Source organism: Mycteria americana, chromosome 2 (genome assembly GCF_035582795.1).
Source record: "Mycteria americana isolate JAX WOST 10 ecotype Jacksonville Zoo and Gardens chromosome 2, USCA_MyAme_1.0, whole genome shotgun sequence".
NCBI lineage: Eukaryota > Metazoa > Chordata > Aves > Ciconiiformes > Ciconiidae > Mycteria > Mycteria americana.
Window position 1 is genome coordinate 20722438 of NC_134366.1, and position 24575 is coordinate 20747012.

The 24575-nt window shown below is 37.8% G+C and overlaps 1 protein-coding gene across 1 annotated transcript in view; it reads left to right on the forward strand.

Annotated features, from left to right (window-relative positions):
• Nucleotides 1-24575, forward strand: part of PIP4K2A (phosphatidylinositol-5-phosphate 4-kinase type 2 alpha) — a 119848-nt gene that overhangs the window by 65804 nt on the left and 29469 nt on the right. The window contains exons 2-4 of the mRNA XM_075492668.1: nucleotides 573-670; nucleotides 1774-1870; nucleotides 19136-19288. Coding sequence (XP_075348783.1) covers nucleotides 573-670; nucleotides 1774-1870; nucleotides 19136-19288 — 348 coding nt within the window. The remainder of the gene's footprint in view (nucleotides 1-572; nucleotides 671-1773; nucleotides 1871-19135; nucleotides 19289-24575) is intronic.

Genomic DNA, 24575 nt, shown 5'->3' on the forward strand with positions numbered 1-24575 from the left:
AATCAAAAAATGCCTGAATGGTGTGACTTGCAAAACCTGGGCTGAGGTCTGCACTATTGGAAGAAACAAGCCTCTGCTTATTGAGCCCAAAGTGTGTGCATTCACATGGAAGCAAAACTTAATTTTATTTTCGCTGTATAGTTCAAAACACAGACATCTAAGTCTAGCTCGTAAGCTGCAAAGGTAAATAGTTTTTTGAAATACAGAATTGAATAATCTTTGGAGAGCGTAGCTCAGTTGACGAAACAAGAACAGTGTGTTGGGATTAAAGACCATTGTGCTGGCATCCTCATTGACCTTCCATAAAAAGTACACTCCAGGTGTGCTTTGAAGCACTTTTTTTCTGAAACTAGTATAAATATGGAATGCTGTTTCTTCTTTTCCAAAGTGTCTATCTTGTGATTGCATTTAATCTGGAAAGAATAAATCTGCTTTTGCTTTCTTCTTTTACTTACATTCAGTCCCAGGACATATACACAAGAAATAGTAGACTGAATAACATTTTCATAATTAAGACACGTGCAGCATCTCTGCAAAGACATCAGCAACTAAATATATTCTCTTTTCTCTAGATCAATGAACTGAGCCATGTTCAAATCCCCGTTATGTTGATGCCAGATGATTTCAAAGCGTACTCAAAGATAAAGGTGGACAATCACCTTTTCAACAAGTAAGTACAAGTAACGATTCTTTGTAGAAGTGGATAGTGGCAGTGATATTTTTATGAAGTACTATGAACTCTGTTATTTTTCAGTTGATGGGACTGAAGTTTTGATGATTAAGTTAATCCTGCGATAAACATAACCATCTGTGCTGTTCTGAAAAGCAACAGCAGGGGCTGCTGGGTAGTATTTTTCCTCCATATGGTTTATTATTGCCTTGTGAGTATCTTACATATTGAAGGTGATCCTTTCTTGGTGTGATTATTTATGGCTGATACAAGCATTTATTTGGATATTTTTAAAAACATAAATTCATGTGCTTTTTATTAAATGACATATTTGAACAAGAATGAGAATTCAAAGCATATATTAAAGCTGACTAACGTTCAGCTTTTTATAATCCATAATACGAAATCATACCAATCATATAGAAGCTCCAATAGTATTAAGATCATTTCATGTGATATCTGCATCTCTTAAAAATAAAATGCTCCATTAACAGTATGTACAGACATACAAAACTATTAATGCTCTTTTGTGTATAACCTGAATTTTATTCAAGAATATATTTTGAAAAAGGAAGAATTCTCCTACTTTGGGTCTTCTGTTCTGTGGCAAAGGTCAAAATAACTCTTCTCACGTATAAGTCTGAAACTAACAGTAGGATATTAAAATTAGCCCTGTACTGAATGAGTCCAATTTTCTTGAAGCTTTGGCACTGTCAGTACTTTCTGTGTCACAGATGGTATGGTAGTTCTTGTGTAATCCGATCTAAGATTTCACCTTTGAAGTAATTTTAGGGCAATGGGAAAACATCCTTTTCTGCTTTTGAGTCCAGGTTCCAAAGTTATCAAAATATAGTTTGTGTTTATTTCATCCAGTTATGTTGTAGCTTGTTAGAGACAAATATGTATAAACTTATTAAATGTTGTAAAGAAGAAGAAAAGAACACGGTGAAACCAAATCTCATTGAATAAAAGAAAGCATTAGAAGAGAGATTGTAAATCTCCTTATCCTCTGCTTTGTATGAACAGAATTGAGACAGAATACTCTGGAGTTACTTATTGCATATGCAGGTGAATGAAGTTGATTTGGTTTTCTATTCTTTCAGAGAAAACATGCCAAGTCATTTCAAATTTAAGGAATATTGTCCAATGGTTTTCCGTAATCTGAGAGAGAGATTTGGAATTGATGATCAAGACTTTCAGGTAAGTTCACTTTCAAAACACCTAAACTGGTGATGTGTACAGATTTTGAAGGTTAGTAGTGCTGCAGTTGTGAATAAACAGGCTAATGTGCTGAAATAAAGTTTTTCTATTTTTATATAAGTTGGAGGAAGACTAAGAGAGAAAAAGACCTTCTTTCTACTCCTTCCCCCACCTGCAAGCAGATGCCCTACCTCTTTGCCTGCCCTAGCTGTCTTCTGGTTTCTAGCCTTCTCCTATCTTTAGTTCTCCTTGTTTCTCATTACAGTACCTCCCAGTCATAAGCCCTGTTATTAAAACTGAGGGATGATACCTCTTGCAATAGGAAGAAAAAATAATGTCTGGACACTACTGACAAGAGATGCTGTATTCAGCTGGGTCACTTAGACACACCACTGAAGCAACTGTTATCTATGTGAGATGTGGTTTCTGAAATGACTGCAGCCTTTTTTTTTTTTTTTCCTTGTTCATGCTCTTTTTGTTTAGAAAAGAGTGACCTGTGGCCCACCAACTTCATACTGCTTCATTATGTCTCCTTTTCCTGTTGTTAAGAGGATCTGGAAACAAATAGCTTGCGTAGAGCAGACACAGCAAAACAAGAAATTGCTCTAGATTTGGCAGGGTTGTTCCTTGCAGTCAAAGCTTCTTTCTGTCTTTGCAAAAGAAAGTTCTTGAACTCTGCTTCAGTCTGATTTGCCAATACTCACTCATACTCCCTTTTCCATTAACTGTTCCTAATGCACACTATTTCAGTCGCAGGGATAATTCCTTCTGTAGTCACGCTGCGGGATGTCCTATCCAAAAGGGCACTTGCTGTGTAACCCGGCGCCGCTTCCTGTCGTGCTCTCTTGCTCTTTTAAACTATTTTGATGTGGGCTGCAATTGTATTTGTAGCCTGTCACTAAGATATATTAGGAGAAGGTATTTTAGAAACGGTTTCAAGTAGCTAAACAAATTGTACAAAAGGTGTTTGTCATAACACTCCAGTTCTTGCTACATGGAGCAGACTGAATGCTGCAGCTGAAATCTACATCTAAGTCCTTCAAATATCCCCTCTACCAGTTTTCCCCTTTTCAATATTAAGCAATGTGTTAAAAATGCATAGATGGGTTAAAACGTGCTTGCAGGAGTGTAGGTGGAGATCAGGTTATGGATCTCGATGGACGGCCACTGTAACTTTGGTGAGATGTTTTGCCAGTAGGTGGAGAAGAGGGTTGGGTTGGTTTCTTCTGGTAGAGCTGTCATGATCCTATCGCATGATTTTTCTTTATCCTGTTTACTGAAGAACTGTTTAAGAGGAAATACACCAAGACTCAAGCCAACAGTTAAAACAGTTATATCAAATTGCATTCCTGGTTCAATTTTCCTGATGGACCAAAGAGGATCCTATTGTTTGGGAAGTTATTTGATCCCTTCATATGAAGATTTCCTTTTTCTTGACAAAGGAAAAGGATCAGCATGTCAAAGAGGAAGGACATGTGATTGCTCCTGAACTTAAAACGATGGTGTCAGCTCATGCTTGATATCTTTTAGAAGATGGGGTGATGACATTACTAGGCAGTCAAAGTTATATTTCAGTAAATATATTAGAAGACAAGATGCTGTCATTAGTTAAAACTGGCAAACTTAGCATAATCGAAAATGCTGCATTCCACAGCACTGTGAAATGTTGCCATCTTCACTACTGTTCTACAACAGAAATTCCTGTTGTAAGTATGTTATACTGCTGTTTGGATTTATTAATGATAACAGTGATAAAATAATGTTAAAGGATTGTCACTAAAAAAAAGTCCGTATTTGCAGATTAAAACCAAAAATACTTGTTTGTAGCTATGTGTTTTGGGTTTTTTGACAATGTAACCAAACAACAATCCAAAAGAAGAAAATGCAACCACATCCTGGTTGTTGATTCAACAAAATTATGTAGTAGTTGGAAAAAATTGTCAATGCTATTTTGTATTTCAAGTACATTTAGCGAAAAACAGAAGATAGTTTAATATTAATTTTGATCCAAGGGAAGGCAATGTCTACATTCACTATTCTTTTTTTTTCCTCAATCCAAGCAGTTTATCACTCTGAATTCTTATTCCACTGGACTGTTCTGATAAAAATTTAAAAAAAAAAAAAAAAAAAATCAAAGTAGTAATGTGTCTTGAACACACTTTTAAAATCAAATTATTTTTACAGAAATACACATAAATGAAAATTCAGGTCAGGTCACCCCCTGTGTAAGATAGGGATTTAAAGTGTTAATTAAAAGTTGAAGTTGCTTTCATTTGAATGTTATATTCTCTGTGATTTTAAAAAGGATATCTAATTTGACAAAGGGAGACTCACTGTATATACTTTTTTTTTTCAGATAATCTTTGTCTTCAAGGAAGTTATTCTAATGAATATTGGTTAAAATGATTGTCTTATACTCGGAGCCAAACATAGATTGGAAAAAGCCTGTGCAGTATTGAACTGAGGGAAAGTTTATGGAAGAGATAGCAAATAACTTTCCCTAGATAGTTTTCCTTATATAATGATTTTCAGGAAGGGAGTCCTAATCAATCGTGAACAATGTCATTCCCATTATTGAGCAAGATAGGATTGGTTTAGATAAATAAACCGAATTACCTTGTTCATTAGTCAGACACATCAGTTTAAATCAGGAAGAACATTAATTTTAGATGTTTTTGTTTTCAGAATGTCCTGCAGATATCCTTGATGAGTTGTTCCAGAGGGCAGATAGTGCTTACTCATAAGGAAAGACTAAAAAAACCCTACCTCATGAAAAGAACTTGGTAGTGTACCCTCTAATTAATGGGCTATACTAATTTTAATTCTTGACATTGTGTTATTCACTTTGTACAGTAATTTTGTGGACTGCTTAACACATAGGCTTAGTTCACATACGGGATGGTTAATATAGGGATCTTCTCTTATAGAGATCTCCATTTATCCCTGAAGAGAGATTTAAATCTCACAAAGTACACGTTTTTTCCTACAAGCAGTCCGACTTCTGAGTCAGGGGAATTCCTTAAATTGTATATGGTTCATGCCTTACAGGAAGCCATTTCTAGTAACGGCAATTAGGATTCCTGTAATGGACTCCTTCCCTTCACATGATGAAAACCAACTCCTTTTTTGAGGTATCTTTGGTAATCTGTCCTACATCTATCTGTCTTTCATTGCTGGTTGGGCATCTCTGAGATACATTTTGATTAATACTGAACTAGGATTAAAGTTTCATGGAGATACATGTGTGGTTGCTAATACTGAGTAGGGTTTTTTCGGTGAGTCATTCTTTCTTATGGACAGCAATGTGGAAAATATAGTGTGAAGTTAGTTAAACCTTGAGTTTTATTCAAAGGTTGCCTATAGAAACTTGTTATGACAAATCAAGTCTTCAATCTAGGTTAAGAAACTTGTTCTTATGTCCAAGAAATCTTTTATTAGACCTTGATCTTCCTTGGTGATCACATATTACTAAGATATTTATTGCATCAAATTAAAAAATGGTCTGGCTGTTTTTTCTTAGCAAGGGGAACACAGGTGATGATTAGTCAGTATGAATCAAAATTGCATTTGAATAATGGTAGAACCACTTTTATATCAACTGTAAATTATCAGAGGGAAAGAGATTATTGTTATGTTACAAGTAAGTACATATTGATCTCAGATTGAAGATAATTTTTAAAAGTGTCAAAGTAATTCCACAAGCCAGAGCATCAAATAATGACAAATTTTGCCTCAATAGGGTAGATTATCTTGATCTTGTATTTTTTTAATGTCTTCTATTTCATTGAAAAAGAATCCCTAAGTCTTTAAGATCCTCCTAACATTGACAGGAAAATACTTGAGAGTTTCTAGCAGAAAAGGAAAAAAAGGGATTAGAAAACAGATGTAGTAAAGTAAATCCCTCATTACAGTCCTAAACTAATTTTTAATTTCTGCATTCCCCCATAGCTTTAGATACTGGTTTTGCAAAGATTATTCTACAGAAAGGCCTCTTTTTTTCCAAAATATATGGGGTAGCTCCGGTAACTATGGAGTTTCTTTTCAACCTGGTTGACATAATTTCTTATCTTACAAAATCCAAGAGTACAATTCTCTCAGAAGGATTACAGGAATAGCTTCTGTAAACTGCAAAATTATGAGAGATTAACAGGCAAGCTGCTAACTTAATGCCCCTCAACAATCTCTAGAAAAATAGGATCCACTACAGTTACAAATGCTTCTGCTGCTGTTGCTCTGGAAAGGGAAACTTACTTTACTATGCTCCAACACATCTGTTCTTGCTTAAAGTTATTGCTGAATCCCACATCTGGATTCTGCTAGGCAAAAGAGGGAATCTGGGTTCTTGCCCAATAAAATAGAATTGCTCTTACCAGAGGGCACCAATGTCCCAATGTACCTAACGAGCCTTCTTCTGGGGACGGGGGAGAGCGCAACTGATTTTCCTTAAAGTTTTAGTACTTAGTGTAATAGGAGACACGCTCAGATCTGACTCTGCCTGTCTGCAGGAGCAATTTGTATAGGCTCTCTGTACAGGACAAAGAATTAATAAACAACTTCTAGCAGATGGTCTATGAGTTCTGTTTAATTTAGAGATGCTTATTATTTCTTTATGTGCATTTTTCCATATAAAAGATTGAAATCTAAAATGAAAATTGAGAATTCCTGCTTTTAAGCAATTTCCATAATAACAAACTGTGGTGGGTTGACCCTGGCTGGACGCCCGGTGCCCACCAAGCTGCTCTATCCCTCCCCTGCTCAGCTGGACAGTGGAGAGAAAATATAATGAAAGGCTCATGGGTCGAGATAAGGGCAGGGAGAGATCACTCACCAATTACTATCGTGGACAAAACAGCCTTGACTTGGGGAAAATTAGTTAATTTATTACCAATCAAATCAGAGTAGGATAATGGGAAATAAAACCAAATCTTAAAACACCTTCCCCCCACCCCTCCCTTCTTCCCAGGCTCGACTTCACTCCCGATTTTCTCTACCTCCTCCTCTCAGCAGTGCAGGGGAACGGGGAATGGGGGTTGCGGTCAGTTCATCACACGCTGTCTCTGCCGCTCCTTCCCCCTCAGGGGGAGGACTCCTCACACTCTTCCCCTGCTCCAGCGTGGGGTCCTCCCATGGGAGACAGTCCTCCATGAACTTCTCCAACGTGAGTCCTTCCCATGGGCTGCAGTTCTTCACGAACTGCTCCACTGTGGGTCCCTTCCACGGGGCGCAGTCCTTCAGGAACAGACTGCTCCAGTGTGGGTCCCCCACGGGTCACAAGTCCTGCCAGCAAACCTGCTCCAGCGTGGGCTCCTCTCTCCATGGGTCCGCAGGTCCTGCCAGGAGCCTGCTCCAGCACAGGCTTCCCATGGGGTCACAGCCTCCTTCAGGCATTCATCTGCTCTGGCATGGAGTCCTCCACGGGCTGCAGGTGGGTATCTGCTCCACCATGGACCTCCATGTGCTGCAGGGGGACAGCCTGCCTCACCGTGGTCTTCACGGTGGGCTGCAGGGGAATCTCTGCTCTGGTGCCTGGAGCACCTCCTCCCCTCCTTCTTCACTGACCTTGGTGCTGCAGAGTTGTTCCTCTCACGTATTCCCGCTCCTCTGTCTGGCTGCAGTCGCTGTTGCACAGGGCTTTTTTTCCCCTTCTTAAATACGTTATCCCAGAGGCGTTACCGCCATCACTGATGAGCTCGGCCTTGGCCAGCGACAGGTCCATCTTGGAGCCAGCTGGCATTGGCTCTATCAGACACGGGGGAAGGTTCTAGCAGCTTCTCACAGAAGCCATCCCTGTAGCCCCCCCGCTACCAAAACCTTGCCATGCAAACCCAATACACAAACCATATGAACTCAGTATCTTTGACTTCTCCTGATATGGGTGTCTCCTTATGTTTCGGTATCTCTCGCAGCTTTCTATACAGAAGGATTTATAGTCCAGACTCTAATATGGCATCAGGTAAATAATGCAAATCCTAGGTTCATTTTTCAGAAGCCAGCCTTTAATATTATTTTCTTTTTAAGTATCTAAACTTTAGATCACCAAAATTCTTGTCAACCTGTGAATATTTTTGCTTATTTTGTGTGACTTATCCAATCCTAAGGCATTGTATTAAGAGCTTAAAAACTATTTTACAGTCTAGGATCATATGTTTCTTCAGACAAAGAAATATTAATCAGAGCTCTCTGCTGGTGCTTCTGCACTGAAATTCATGCCTTCGTTTACTGGCCCTTGGTTTGGGAAGGAACGAGCCACCTCTAGCATCAAACTACAGACAGCAAGGTCAGCAATAAATAACTCAGCAACAACTATGCTAGGAGGTGGATCTTCTTCCTAAGAAATTATCTTTTCATTGAATGTTTAATAAAATGCATTAAAAAATCCTGGAAGCAAGAACTGTCTTGAAAAGAAAATTCCTGTGCTGGTCATTTTAGCATGATAAGTCTGTCAGTGCATGAAGAGTTCTTGAGCTCATCTGTCAGATGAGGTACCTGTAGCAGAGTATGCAGTTTGTGGATCCCAAACGGACATTGGCACCAAGATGTTCAGAACTGCTGACATCTTGTTTGACGTGAGCATAGGGCAGTAGTAGTAGTAAGGTGTTGAGCCAGCTGTACTAACAAAAACGGTGGCGTTTGTGGTCTTTCCAGCATGTAAAAAATGAAGTTTGCAATCTGAATATTATGTTCAAGGGTTTGGTGCCTTAAGTGTGAGCCCAAATAAGAATTTAGTGACTGTGGGACTTAACCTTAGTATGTATGGCAACAGAAATTTTAACCTCCGGTTTCTCTTGGTCTTCCTTAGAGAAAACATTTAATTTGCCTTGCTTTCAGCAGTTCCTTGCCTAAACTAAGTGTCATTCAGAATTGGGTATTCAAACTAGAAGAAAGTAATTCAGCATGTGTTGGCAACATCAAAACAATGAGCTGATAGGCACTCCCTGAGCTCTTACAGAGACAGCTGTTGAAAGTGAGGCATCAAGCCAAGCTTTGCAGGGCTGAAGGAGAGAAGCTCCCACAAAAAGAGCCCTAACTCTTTCCAAAGCAAGTGCATGCCTTAAGGTGACAGTTCCAAATCCAGACCTACGGACTCAATAGGATAACTTGATTTAGGAAAGAATCATGTATTTTATTCATTAAACTCTCATTCAACCAAGTCAAGGAACCCGTAACCTTTCTCCTGGAAGGATAGCTCAGTGCAAAAAAGAAAAAGCTTTGCCTTTCTTTTTTTAATGTCTTTCACCACAGTAATCACTCCCTGAATACAATTTGCTTATAAATGTTCATAGGTGTTCAGAGCGTGTACATCCACATCTTGACGAGATCATAGAAGGATCTCTATTTCTGACGGGTGCTCCACAGGACCAGTGGCGGTCTGTTTTCGTCTCTTGGAAGCTCCATGACATTCACCATAGGTCTCTTAAGAGCCCTGCTTCTGAGCTGACAAGAAATCATCGTTAACTATTGTGCATGCAGCTGCCAAAGGCAAGGGGAGGTCATACCACTGAATGTGCTTGTAGCATATGTTACCGGTCAGGTATGCTTTGCTACATGCCAGACTTCTTAAACATGTTTCAGTGTCAGAGATCAATGTTTCCTGATCATGTTTCCTCATCAGTGTTTCCAGACATGAACCTGCTCAATGGCAGTGGTAGAATGCATGGTGCCAGCATACAAAGTAAACCCCAAAGTCTTCCCTACCCTTCCCCATATGAAGAAAACGGACATCTCTGGGTTTGGTGCTTCTGTTATTACATTAAAATACTAGCGCTTTGCCTTCACTGGCAAAACGCTGTCCTGAATACCATCCCAGAAGTGGGTGGTTGTTTTGAATTACAGCCAAAGAACTTGGAGCATCTACATCCAGTTGCATGACACTGTCTCTCTCTGATATGCTTCTTAATCAGTAATCCAGGTCTAATTCATCCATAGCCATCATTCCTGAGGTCTTGTAAAAAGAAAAAAAGTTGGGGGGAGCTGCAAGCTTGTCTTCATGAGAAGCTGTGCATGGGCCACGCAGCACCCCTGTAACTGCTCTCACAGAAGAACAGCCAGACCATGTGTACGCAGTTCTCTAACAGCGATGAACCACTGCCAGGCTTTTCCACTGACCTATGATTTCAGTCATCACAGAGCATCATCTGTGCACTTGGTTTTGCCTATTCGTTCATGCAAAGATTGCCCAGAGGCACTCTTAAATAGTCTGGGATGTGATCTGATTTGTCTTTAGGGTACATTGGGCTTGTGAAGCTCGTTTTAGCGTTCCACGACTTTCAGATGAGATCACAGTACCAGAAACCGTTGTTTGCCTTTGTCCAGACGTTACAAAATGGGAAAGATTTAAATCAATGAGAAGCTGTTAAGCCAGTCAGTTTGAAAGATTACTGTTCTTCTAAAGCTCTCCATGCTTTATCACCAGAATTCTCCTATTGCCCTTTTTCTCTTTTTTAGGAAAAGCTCTTGACTTAATGACAATTTTTATTAGGTTCCCTTTTTAGATTAGTTACATGAAGTATTTGTATTACATCCAACACATAGTTTACATGTTCAAAGTTTCTAAAATATAATCTTGTCTGCTAAAGTAGCAGTTAGAAAACAATGACATCTACATTAGACGTGTAAGAGATTAGAATGAGCTAATTAAATTGACCTTTAAATCTCTCCACCCTCTTGGAGGCTGTGGCTAATCCTTGGCCTCCCACTGTGGAGATAAATATTCGTGCTGTGAACATTTTAAGCAAAGTGGGAAGAGGAGGAAGAGCCTCGCCAGCAGTTTGGCTTTGAAGAGGAGGGCAATACTTTGCCAGTTATAAATATAGCTTGCAATTATGGGGGGGGGGATGGGGGACACGGGGGGACGGGGACAAGCTTTTCCTGTACTTTAGTGACTCTGCTGCATGTGTTTTCTCACAAAAATGGTTTCAGTTGGAAAAAATAGCTCCAAACAGCTTAACTTGTTGCTCTTAGAAACAACCAAAGTATCTCTGGAAATCAGTTTACTTTTTTTTATATCTGGTGTTGGTATAACTAGCATTACCAATAATATCATTAGCGTTAGCTAATTACAAGAGGCTGCTATTTTTATTGACCAATGTGCAAAGCAAAAATAGACTTCCAAAGGATAAAGCATTAGGTGGTGTTTTAGCTGGCTTCTAAGGACCCTTAAGGATGCCTCTTACAAAGTATTTTGCTTGCTATTTTGTGACTTTGATTTTTAAAATGCCAATTATTGTGGGGCTTTATAATAAAAAATAAAAATTATGTAAATAATAGATGATTAAATGACAACAATCAAAATTTAATTGTCAATGAGCAATTGACATTTCATGTAGTGAAAACTTGCAGAAGATGCAAAATCTGTCCAAATGGCAAAGCAGGATAAAGACAAGGATTTTGTACAAAAACCACTTTAATCGCCTGGCATTCTGAGCCTGTCCAAATAAGATGTCTTTTAATGAGGTCAGATGAATAGTTATATGGATAAAAAGGGGTGCAGAACTACAGAGGGGAAGGCTGCGTTCAGGGAGGCAGTAGCTCTGAGAAGGAACAAGAGGTCAAAGAGGACAAGAATTTAGCACTAGTGTGAGCTCCTGACTAGAAGGAGTAACTGCACCCTTGGGTGGATAAATTGGAAGGTATAAAATAAGACTAGAAAGAGCTCTAACTTTTTTTAACATCTGTTTATTTTATACCTGAAGCTAATACTATATATAGTTTTGGTGCTAGTCATCTTAAAAAAGGGTGTGGAAAATTTGGATATAGAAAAAATAGGGAAAAATGGCATCAAAGGAATTTAAGGGCATATGGAATGCCTTGTGGTGGGAGTGGCAGAGTTTGACCTGCTGCACTTGCAAAAATTAGAATTGAGAAGTAAGTACTATGTGAGTATCCTTGCAGAAAAACAATACTAGATACTTTAGGAAAGAATAAATAGGAATGACTGGAAAAGGGAATAATTCAAATTAAAACTTAGACTCACCTTTTCAGCTACACGAATGATTAAATACTAGGAAAACTACAGTGGTGAATCTTGGTCTTTTGAAGTTGGAAAAATCAAGACTGCCTTTCCAGAAGTTGTACCGTGAGCAAAAGCAGAGATTGGAGTTCAGTTTAGGAATGGCTGGGTGAAATGAAATGACTTCTGATGGGTAGCAGTTGTGTTGGACTCTAGTTTATTAAAGTCTGTTGAAGGCTCCAGAAAAGCTTCTGTGAACTTCAAAGAATTGTGAGTCAGGTCCTAAGAGCACCTGTGGAAAAAACCTTTTTCCTTACCTAATATATTTTTACTGTAGGAGATAAAACTCTGCACAGATTGCTGAGAGTTTGGGAAAGAGATGCTGAGGGAAGAGAGCGGGTCTATAGTAAAACTGAATAACCTTTCAGTTAATTTGCTGAAGAATATGATGATCTTGGGTGGAATGATGACATGTAATTTAGGTGTGCTGATTAACTTTTGGTATCAAGAACTCTTTGGGAAATGAAATACTAGTAAGTGGTGTAGCTTTTACCCATTTATATTTAAACATGTATTTTTATTATTTTATCAGAAATTAATTCTGTAGTATGGGACAAATTCTTTGTGATTTGTAGCCTCTCAGCACTGAAGACCAGATGAGTATTTCTGGTTGCCTGCTACTCAGTGCAATATAGGTGATATTTTTTATATTGATTTATGTAAGGGCAGTGAGACTTCTAGCCAGTAATTTCTCAGAGGGAAACTATTTGGGAGAGAGGGAGAGGTATGTGAAAGAGAAATTTATCTAGTAGAGGTATCTCTGAGCTTGGCGTGTTAAATGTGTCTTCAGTTGTATAAGTAATTACACAAGTAATTTAGCGTAGTCTTTAAATGACCTCATAAAAGTATTCACACTTTAAAAGTACAAAACCTTTTCTTTCTCCTGAGACCAAAAAAACAGCAGGCACAAGATTAAAACTTCACAAATGAGAAGTGAATGGGGAATTGGCAGAACAGGCACACTCGGAGCAGGAGACTTGCAGTGAGTTGCTAAGTGAAGCTGTTAAGTGGAACAGGGTATGTGTGGCTGACAGATGTTTTAATTGTGCCAGAGGACCGAGGCACACCGTGGCGGAGTTGGAGAAGGCTGGGAAAATCTGAAGGGGACAGGGCACCGTCACCCTCTTTTCTTTGAGCTTTGTGCTCACTAACACTGTAGTATAAACAGGTGAATTTTTTAAACTTACTGTGACTAATGCTCCGATGTTGTACAGCTAGATACATGCTCCGCTGGTTCCTGACACGAGATGGAGGTGCTACATGGTAGCAGTAAGCGATGATAAAAGGGTTGTTAGATCATCAAACCTCTATCTTTTGGAGGATAAGAGTTGGGCGGGTTTTTGTCTATATCTAAAGGACATCCTCCCTGTTCTGGCTTTGTGGCTCATAGATCTGTGCTAAGTGAGGAGTGGCTCGTTTCCCATCTGTTCATATTCCACTTAGTCTTCCCCTAATTAAGAAGCAGAGCTAGAGGGAATTCAGTCTGGTATTTACCATGATCTATCGCGCTCTGCCTCTCCTTTCCCCCTCCCACAACCCCGCTTATATTTTCCTTTTGGAAAAGGGAGATGCTTGAGTTTCATTCTTTATTTCCTTCCCAGTCCCCTACAGAAGCCTCACCTAAGAAGGAGATTGTTGCTGGGGACAGCGATGGGTCTCTCTTAGCCGAGCTTAGTGCTGAACAAGAAAGCAGAAGAAGAGCCCTACACTGCTCTCTTTAGGCAGGTTCAATCAGCTTTTCTTCCAAGGCGTTTGTGCACGGATGTCTATAGTACAACTTCCTTTACTCACTTTTTGTACAAATCATCACTGAAACGTATCTCTGTGTTCTGGCAAAAGTCATCTGGATGACAGGAGTGTTTTACCACGTACTGTCTCATAAAACTGCATTTGGCAGTAAGAGACAAGTCTATACAGTGCGTCCGATAGCAGTCTGAACTACAGAACAGTACACTTCAAATAAATGCATGTTTTCAGTCTGTCTGATGAGCACTACTGCATGCTTCTTACTATTGTCTGCATTAAGATAAGGGTGATTGACTTAAAAACTTGGGTTAGATAACCCCAGAGTAAGTTAAACTTTTTTACTTATCTAGGTATGTCTAGATAAGTTTGAAAGAGAAAATTTTGAAAGAGAAAACCCCACAAACTTTACACAGTCTTTGTGGTGTAAAGTGCATTTTGGACATCACATGTGGCGTTAGTCGTATTTTTGTCTGAGATTTCTTACCAGTTGTAGGTTTACTAGTGGCTGTGCTTTAAAGAGGCTTAAGTGCAGGACCTTCTTGGCCATTTTGTGTGTTAACTTACGAGAAACATTTTCCAACAAAGAATCTCTTCACTTCTAATATATGTACTATTAATCTGTTAGTATTTGGCGGGGTTGAATGGGACGCAAAATGCTTTGATTTATACCTAACAGAGTTGGGTCAAACAGGTAAGTTAGCTTTACCTACATCAAAAGGGAAGGATCTTAGTGTTTTTAAAGTATTTTTAAATAGCCATATTGTTTCCCCTTTGAAGCCCCTAAACTCTTCTAGTTTGATCCTTCCAGTGAAGCTGTTCCTTGATCTTACTTGCTAATGATAACTTACCAGTGCAGGCTAATTCTTGTCATCTTTTTATTTCAAAATCTTGAAATCCATTGTCATGCTCAGGCAACAGTATATGCATTTTATTGAAGACAGATTTCTAACTATAAACAAATATAACTAGTTGAGAGGTAAGATACTTTGCATCGTACCTAGAGGCTTTACTTTGGAAGGAATTTGAACTTTTCTCTGCTCACAGAAGTGAGAGTTAACCGTTACAAGTAAAACTATCCACAGACAAAACTCAGCCATGCGTTTATCAGCACGAGAAAGTGGTACTGTAATTACTAGTAATCAGCACAATATGATGTAATTAGATTTTTTCCAGATTTTTGAACTGTACTTATTTAACAAACTTACGTAGGTATCAAAATAAAGCGCAGCAAATAGTAATATTAACAATATCTTCCATGTTCCACCTTCGTTCAGAGTTCAAAGAGACTACATTCTGTATCTGAAGAGAGCATTATATTGAGAGAGTTATCACAGGAATGGAGAGGTAGTTAAAGTGTCAAAGAGGTTGTTTAATTAGAGGTTTTTATCTTAAACACGTTTAATGTTTAAACATCTGATCTTAAGCTCTGATTTATTACTAGAGTCAGAATATTGTACAGACGGCGTTTGGGTTACCTGTGCATGTATGTTAAGGTGCTGCTCAGCATAAAGTTGGTTGGTTTAGTCTACCAAATTAATATGTATATAGTAAAATGATAGCTGTATGCATTCTTAATTAAGCTTGATATAGATAACTAATAATAAAATAGCCATCTACTAAAAAATAAATGCATCACCATTTCTAAGCCATTAAGGCATTAAGAAACAGTGAAGTGTGTGCTAAATAATTATCTACAGATGTATTATATTCTCATTAGCAACACTTTTGGTATGATAGTTGTATTTGCAAATTAACTTGTCATTATAGTTAGCAATCAGGCAGAGTTTATTTCCATTAGGAAAAAAACTATGCTGGAAAAAACAGGAATCAATAAAAAGTCAGTGACTTTACAAGGTGTCTGCCAGTTGATTTAAAATATGACTAAATGTATTAATTTCTATTTGAATCTGACTAGTTTCTATATTTTGTTTTCTGTCTAGCCTGAATTGTAATGAAAGAAGTATGATAAAAGGAGTATTAGTAGATTCATTCTCTTAGTGTTAACAGCTGTTATTTCTTTTTTAAGTCAGAATTTCTTATTGCTTATGTTGTCCACATTTTTAAATGCATCAAGTATCATATTCTGTCATGGGGAAAAAAAAAAAATCTGAATAAATTTATGTTTGGTTTGATGGGTTGCTACATAAATATACCTATATACTAGATATTCCTTGTTAACAATGGGATAAAAGGAGGTTCCTGGAAAGCAGGAAGAACTTTATTTTAAGGCCTAACACTTAGAAGAGCTCTCCTTTGCAAATAGTGCTTATGAAGACAACAGGAGGCAGATTTTAAAAGAGCAAATGGTTATAGGAATAGCATTCAGAAGTTTTTAAGTCAAAAGTGGTTATTTTATCCCTTTCTGGCCACAGAATTAGTAACTGAGTTTCAGCAACTGAGAAGTCCAGAGAAGAAGCATCTCCCATGTGTTGTATCTCTAGCAAGACATTTCATTCATACTGAGTACTCCCAGGTCTGAATTTCACTCAAATCTGACAAGTCTTTTGGTGAAGAATGTTAAAATATATCTCAAGAGTATTTCAAATTTTGGAGACTAATGCTAGTTCAGGTCCTCCTTACCATCTTTCCTCTTTCCCTCCTCCTTCAGAGGTTCAGTGGCAGACTAGCAAGTACACTTTTTTGCAACTTCTTATAGCAAAACAACTTGAGTCTCCCACCAGGTTAATTACTTTCAAGGTTTATACCACATGGCTTACAGTTTGAAGACAGTTCTCTGGGAAAAATACATTCAGAAGACTGTGGTTACTGCTTTATTGCAATAGCTAACCTCAGAATAATGCACCTTTTTCTGCTGGGAACAATAACAAATAATTACCCAGTAGCCTTTATTATTGCTAACTGAATTACAGCCTAATAACTTAGCAATAGTTTAATTCACTACATACGCTAATGATTACCATGCTTTAGCTTTTTTCAAAATCAAAAATAATTATTATGTTACATCATATTTTCTAGTTTGTGATGAAGGTAGCTGAATTTGCACTTTTTTTTTTTTTTTTTTTTTAATTTCTATTATTAGTTCTTCAACTTAAACTATTAACTATATGTCCTGGCAATAAAGCCAAGTCCTGACTCTAGAAGAGAGAGAGTTTCTACGGAGGATGGTTTCTAAGACTAGCTCTATTTATGATTCAGTTTGAAAATTAATGGAGTACTGATATCAAGTGTAGCATTAAGAAAATTTGATCCGTTTATGATACCTGTTCTCTTGAATAGACTTCATCAGTACATAAAAACATTTCAGTGGTGGAGTGGTGGGAAATTAATTTGAATAGGAAACATTTGAAAACAGGTAAAGAAAACTGCAGTAATACTTAAATTCCCTTCTCTAGTATCTTCAGTGCCATGTGAAGTGATGGTGTATCAGGACTCGCATCTGTTAAAATTGGCTGTCCAAAAGCCAGTGCAGAGAAGGAACTGAGTGCAATGGTTGTTCCTAAAACTGTTCTGATCAGTCTAGCAAAATTGTTTATTTATAAACGTTAGGGAAGCACCCGCATCCTTCCTTTCTTTAGTGAATAGAGAGGATAATGGAGAAAGACATCACTTTTTATCATAGACATTAGTAATTATTCTAGTTCATTGCACAAGCCTAGAAATATACAGGGAGAAGTGTGCAAAGATTTATTTTTCCTACGTGTCATAATTAAGGTTTTCATTCTAAGAAGACCTTATAGAGCTGTGTGCTTTTAGGTGATTTACTGTTATTCCTACTACTCCTGAGTATTTCAGTTGAACAAAGTAACCTTGTGGGAAAATGTTTTTATTTCATATTAAACTGATTTCAGAAAGCATCCCACATTTGGGATAAGATTTAACGATGCTGAAGGCCTGTTGAAGTCAACGGGTGTCGAAAATATGGAGACACAATTGTATGTGTTCAAGTGTCGTCTTAAATCGGGGCCATAGTTGCCCTCATCTCTTGGTTGAGGTTATTATTTTATAATAATTACTGACCTTCTGTCACTGGGGTTGAACCTGCATGTCCAGCTCCTGCTGAAGTCGGTAGAGTTTGTGAACAGATTTATCAATGGTAAAACTTCCAAATAAGACATAGCTCCTATAAAAATAAAATTTTGTAGTTTTGGTACCTGGTTGTAGTACACTGAGCCTATTTGTAGTTACTTTCTGAAAGCATCATCGTTCTTCCAGTGTAAATCTGGTTTGTGACTTTGTTCACGGTGCCTTATAAAACCACACAAACACGTCATATTCTGTAGCTGCTGGAGCTGAACTTTTGCTATTTAGGAATCTGCAACGTTTACATTTATATACAAAATTTTATTAAAACTTTCTGTGAAAATGGCTTTTCTTCTAGCAGGGAGAACGTTGTGCTATGTGAGCATGGAAGGGGGGAAGTGTATTTCAATTTAGCAACAGCTGTTTGTGCAGTATGGTACAGTGAGGAACGATAGCAGGAGCTGGGGTTTCCTGCTACCAGTAGGGATATACCAAATGGGTACTGCAGGTTTATTTCACAAACGTAGAAGTGTTCCAGCAGGCTGTAATTAACTTGTTTAACCTTTTCAGAGTATGGTCCATTTTTATGGAAGTACACACGGGGTGCAAGAACATCGTTGTGTTTTCTCATGGCTGTGCTACTGCTGTTACTACTTATTTAAAAAAAAAAAAAAATAACGGTGTAATTCACGTATGTAATGATTGGTATAAACTCTTACCGGTAAAGAAATATGTTTCCAGCCAAAAGCAAGTTGTTATACTTTGTCTAATTTATTTTTAATGTTTTTAAATATAAAGAAATCTAATCTGAATACATCTTATTTTCTGAAAAAAGCAGAAGGCTTCTTTTGCTACTGTTGAAGCGCAGGTAGTCTCAAGCTTCAGTCTAAAAATGGTCACTAATCTCTAGCAGTTTTTCTTCTAACTACTATACAATCATTAACTAATCTTCCCCTCTTGAGTCTGTAGGAAGGTAGGTCTATTTTACAAAAGGAGGTCCTGTACAACAATATTACTTGCTTAACACTAGATATGAAATCATCGGAATAGCTCCGGTACTAGAACTCAGAAATCTACCTATGGTCTTGTTTATGTACCAGATTACACTGGCTCAAGAGCAAATCCTGCTCAGTTTTAAAGTGATACTGTTACTACAGCTGAGTCCTCTGTTTACAGTTATTGTGGTGTAATACAGTGTTCCTTTTGGATTTTTAATTACTATATGTTTTCTTCCCAAAACCTGATAATGTATATGTAACAAAGTGCAATAAATTCTCATTCAGCATTGAGAATGACTTTTGAACCACTGGTGGGCAATACCTTCCCCCAAACATTCTTTTGTTCTGAGAATATTTTTTAAGTGATTTGTCAAGACAACGCGGTCTGTGATTCCATGCTTTGCAGAATTCACCTCGGTGCAGATGTATTGAAAAAGACCAAAAAACAAATGTAAATGGTTTATATTTGTTCTAATTAAGTTAAATATTTTTGTCTGATGATGCTTTTTTTTGTTTTAAATCAATTGACAGAATTCATTGACAAGAAGTGCCCCCCTTGCCAATGATTCCCAAGCACGCAGTGGTGCCCGCTTTCATACATCTTACGACAAAAGATATATCATCAAAACTATAACAAGTGAAGATGTAGCAGAAATGCACAACATACTGAAGAAATACCATCAGGTAATATACTAATTATTATCAGGGTGTAGGATCTCTTCTTAAATATTATAATGCAAAACTTTTCTAGAGTGTTAAAAGTTTTAAATAATTATGGAAAAAGAGTCACTTCAGGCTTTTTTTTCCTTTTACATGAGCAATTTATTGTATGTCTGCAATTCACAAGGCTCCACTTTTCTAAATATCTGAGCTAGCTTTAAGTAAAATGATATGTCTACATGATACAGAATACTATTTTGGAGGCCATAAGCTCCTTCGCCTTACTAGGAAGATGCTTTCTTTCAGCTAGTGGACTCCCAGGCTTGAAGCTACTTTATTCTGGGCTAGCTTGGTCATGTCTTTGTATGTGTGTATGAATGGTGCAGGTGACCTCTTTCTTCCTGCTCTGATCATTGAATGTTTTATGTGTTTTCACTAACAACAGATTTCAAAAAAATAAAAAGTTGTATTGTATGAGAAATAAAAAAATTGGGTATAATTAATGTAAAATTTCTGCTAATAAAGAAACGGGGTTTGCCATGTGAATTTCTAGGAACAACATTACAGTTAAAAATGAACAGTGGAGATTCCTCAAATCAGCCTTGATAGCTGTCATACTGTGCCAGTGTATAATGCCTGTGGATGGCACAGGGGGAGCAGAACTTGGGAAATACAAGAAGCCTTAATAAAATCAGTGCTAATTTTCTTAGCCCCAGATCTGTTTGAATAAGCTCTAAAGCTGCATGAATCACAAAAATCTCTAAAAATCATCTAAAATATGATCCCCAGAAGAAGGGGATTTTTTAATCCTTCTTTCCATCTTCCTGCTCACTTCTGTGGGTTGGGATTTCAGGTAAAGACTTTAGGACATTCAGGGTTAGGGGTTTTTTGTTGTTGTTTTCGGTGGTTTATTTTTTGTCTTGCAATGTTTAGTAATTTTCTAACAGTTTCAACCAATATATAATAGGAATCTCAAACTCTAGTTTGAAAGCAGCACTGGGTGAATATAAAGTACTCGGGCTTGGCTTTTTTTTTTTTTTTTTTAATTTTTTAAATACTATTACTTTTGTAAAACCAGTTGTAAAGCCATCTTTTGAGGTGGAAGGGAGGCAAAAGCATGATTTCGGGGGGCTTGGGATTAAAGGTATTGCCAGCCATCTTTGTGGTGCTACTTGGCTGTCTCCCTCTCTGATCTTCCTCTGTTGAAGGGAGATCTCTGGATGCCATCCAAGTCCAGAGTAGCTTGGGAAGCCTTCAGTGAGTTAGATACGAACTCTCTTCTCTCTCTGCATGTTGTTCTTCTGTTTAAATAAAATGTAGGACCACCATGTGTTTGTTTTAACTTAGATAAATATTGTCACTATCAGAAATGTTCATAAGAGCATTTTTTAATCACAGTTTTACCAAAGAGAAATTTTAAACTATTATCTAATTGTATTTTTAGGGTTATTATTTATTAGAATTTTCAAACTTAATTTAGCTTTGATTTGAAAGGGTTTTGATCTGTGAAGCAGTGCAGCAGAATTAAAGTTTTAGTCCATTTTTTATTTGGCATTAGAAGCTAGTATTAATGATCCAGATTTGAGACTTAATCCAGCTGAAAAGTCATACTGCTTTTCAAAACAGTCATCTCCTTTCAAGAGCGTCAATGAAGGCAGTGCTAACATGAATGAACTTAATCATTTGGAACCTTTTTTCATTAACACTTTCAAACATCAGGGTTCATCATAGGCTAGGCTACAAGGAATAATGATCTGAAAGTTATCTGTACCAGGCATCTAATTTCACTTTATACTAGAAAAACATCCATATAAAAAAGCTCTCATTGGTGCTCCAAAAGATTCATAGAGATATGACTTGTATTTCTTTTTGTCTCAGAACTTGAGAGCACTTTACAAAGCATTGTAAATGCAGAGGAACTCAAGTACAGAGACAGTTTAATAATTGGACTTTTTAATGAAATAAATTATTTTCCATATCTTCAGCAATGTACTGAACAAAATAATTTGAATTAATTAAAGAAAATCTAAATTAAATCCCACCAGCTCTGGTGATGGCTGATACCATGTCCTGTGTGTTGCTCCTGGTAATTGAATGCTTGGAATCATTAGGTACAGCAGCTTGTCCTGCCACTTCTCTAGATGTTTTTCAGGCAAGTGAAGATTATCTTAGCCTGCTTGACAAAGTCTAGAGAACCCATTGTCCTGGTGGAAAGGTTTTAATAATTCCCTTGACCAAGCCACCCCACACAGATTGGCCTTAGACTACCTTTCTATTAGCAAACAATGCAGTGCCCGATAACATCCACTGGCGCTTGAGCTCATTAACGGTCCCTACTGTGGTTTTGCTTTGGGCCAGCTAGCTGTCTCCCAGATAATTCTGAGCAAGTTTCAAGGTATTAACTCAGGCCAGTTACTATTCCTACTTAGGACTTTGAATACGAGCATCCTGTTTTAGAGGAGAGCTAAATAATTTGGATGTGAGTTATTCCATTCCAACTAGAACTGATGCCAGAGGAGAGTCCAAGCCCCGTCTAATTCACTGGTATGGATGTGAATTATTCCATTCCAACTAGAACTGATGCCAGAGGAGAGTCCAAGCCCCGTCTAATTCACTGGTATGGATGTAACTTTATGGTTCTGCCGGATGGCTTAGCTGCAGTAGTACAAGGCTTTTCAGATACTGCACTGGTACTCCTGTGGAAATCTTTGTCAATAAAACAACTTCTCTTGAGTTCAATTTTATTTTGGCATACTCCTTTCTGCCAATAGAGGAAATGTCAAGTTCCCTGTACTGATTTACATACTTACCTTCCTTAATTGTAGTTGTTGCTACAGTTAAAGAAGCTAATTGTAATTACACACAAAAGTACCAAATATGGGATTTTTAGGGAAAAGTTGTCTTGTTAGCTTTTCTCCAGTTTCAGTTCACTGATTGCCAGCAGCACTCACCACACCTGTGAAAATTTCTGGCCCAGCTAAGTGTGCTTCACAGCCCAGGTGTGGTTGTGTTTGGGACTAGTTTGGGACTTCCAGTGGCATGCCCTTACATCGTACCCTGTGCCACACTGCTCTTAGAGCAGAGCTCTATTTGAAAGGTTCAGCCTTCCAAGGAAGGGAGCGTGCAGACGTGTTCAGACCCAGTTATGTAGTGCAGGGATCATCCTGGGAGAAATAACCTTTCTCAGGTGCATGAAGACTAGGGAGGTGATTCATGTGGATTTTAGAAGACTGTTTCTCCCTTGTTAGAGATCTAGTACCCCCAAAGGACCTGAAGTTAGATCATCTGTCCATTATGAACAGTAATTTCTGAATCCTTGGTAATTTGCACCTTCCTTCACCTGCCCAAGAAGACAATAATTATCTTCCAGTTATTTCTGACATGATTATGAGTGAAATTCATGCCATTTGTGACAGATCATCTGTTTCCTCTCTCTTTCTCAGGCTTTGTTTTTTTCCCTCTACAAATTCATTCCAGGTTTCTTCCACAGGTTGAAACTCTGGATGAGTTTCATTTAAACCATAATATTTACTCACCTGTTTCCTTATTAATGCTAACAGCTCCAAGCTGATAGGATCATTCTAGACCTCAGAAGTACCTGCCCTTGCTTAGGGACAAAACAAGATTTATCAAATGTTTTCCAAGTCGGCTTGAACTGCTTAACAATAAATACAAGAGGATGGCTATCTTTAAGCAAAGAATACTGGGGAGGGGACCATGTCAAGTCAGAAGAGTGAGAGACTGGATATGTTCTTCATTCACCAAAATAGTCTTCATCCCTGGCACTTGCAAATTAGCTGTCATTCTCCTTGCACCTTTTTGAACTACGAAGCTACCGATGAGGCACCTGGGAGCTAGTGCGGTCAGCAGAGAAATGTAGCAGGGCAGTTTTCCCATGAACACCTCCAAAATCCAACCGCGAGTACCAATGATTTTTTGTGAAGTCACCAAAAGGTTAGAAAGAGACAGTAGACTGCCACTGGAAAGTAGAAATAAAGGTTATTTTATCAGTAACTGGAGATCATGGAGATGTATAGTCCACAAACCCATCCAGTTGTTTCCATCTTTCCTCTCTCCATCTGTCTGAAGGTGCAATAGCCTGTCTGTTCTTTGGAGCTGTGAGGAACTGAGGTTATAGTTACACAGTCTGTATACTTACATATTTACAAAAGGAGCAGGAATTGTGCATAGCCTGTAAACACTTGTAAGTCTAAAAATACCAAGTCTAGATTGCCTGGTTTTTAATCAACCAAAGTTATAATGGACATGACTGTACACCTTAGAGAAATCAGGTTATTTTCAGGAAACAGAATGGCTAGTAACTTGTTAGGAGTGAAAATAAAATAAGTCGGTTCGGCTGAATTATTAGCTTTCTCCTTTCTGGGTGGAGTTTTATTGCAATATTGCATAGCATTTTGCAAAAGTAACCAAGTTAAGTGCATCCCAATTTACAGTATTATTACTGCTATTTAAAATTAAAAAAAAAAAAAAATCAAGAGTAAAACCAGAAAGATCAAATTCCAAGCCTAAGGCTGCATACTAGAAACGTATAAATAACTAAAAGTGAACTAAGCTTGAAGGAGTGTCAGAAGTTACTACAGAAACAGCATATAAGTATATATAGCAATTCCAAATTAAAACTGTTGAATTGTAAACAGTAGTCCTGACAATTGTAAATTATAGTTGCTGTCCGAAATTATGAGTTGCATTCATCCGTTTACCCTGTCTGATGTGATGCCTTTTTTTTTTTAGTGGCAGTCAGGCCTACAACCTCAGACAGATGGTGAACGCTTCAGTCTAAACATTGACGCTTTCTGTCAGCTCATCAGATGAGTCTGACGCTTTTAGTGCTGAGTAGGAACACTAGAGATCATTATTTTCTCTTGCAAAGTTTTTTTTTTTTTTTTTAAAAACCAAGGCACCACTTTTACACAAATAGGGGGGAATAATGTCTTTCTCAATGCTTAAAGTTGCAAAGCATCTTGTTATTTATGACTAGATTATAGAGTCCATCATGCATGGACCAGTTTTCTATTACATTTAAAGACAAAATGGCCTAGAGCATGAACCAGCTAGGTTTCGAAGTGTTATGGTAAATACAAGTATATATGACATGTTAGGTTCTTATGCTGTGAGTTTCCATGCTAACCAGTTTTTAACTACTGTAATATTTTTCTGATACATAGTGTAAAATGCTGCTTTTTAGTAATATTTTAATGATAATTTGCAATTGGTTTGGGCTGCTTATATTATCGTTATACTATTAGTTAGTAGAACTCTTCTCACTGCTCTTGAGGCGTTAGTTCAGCTC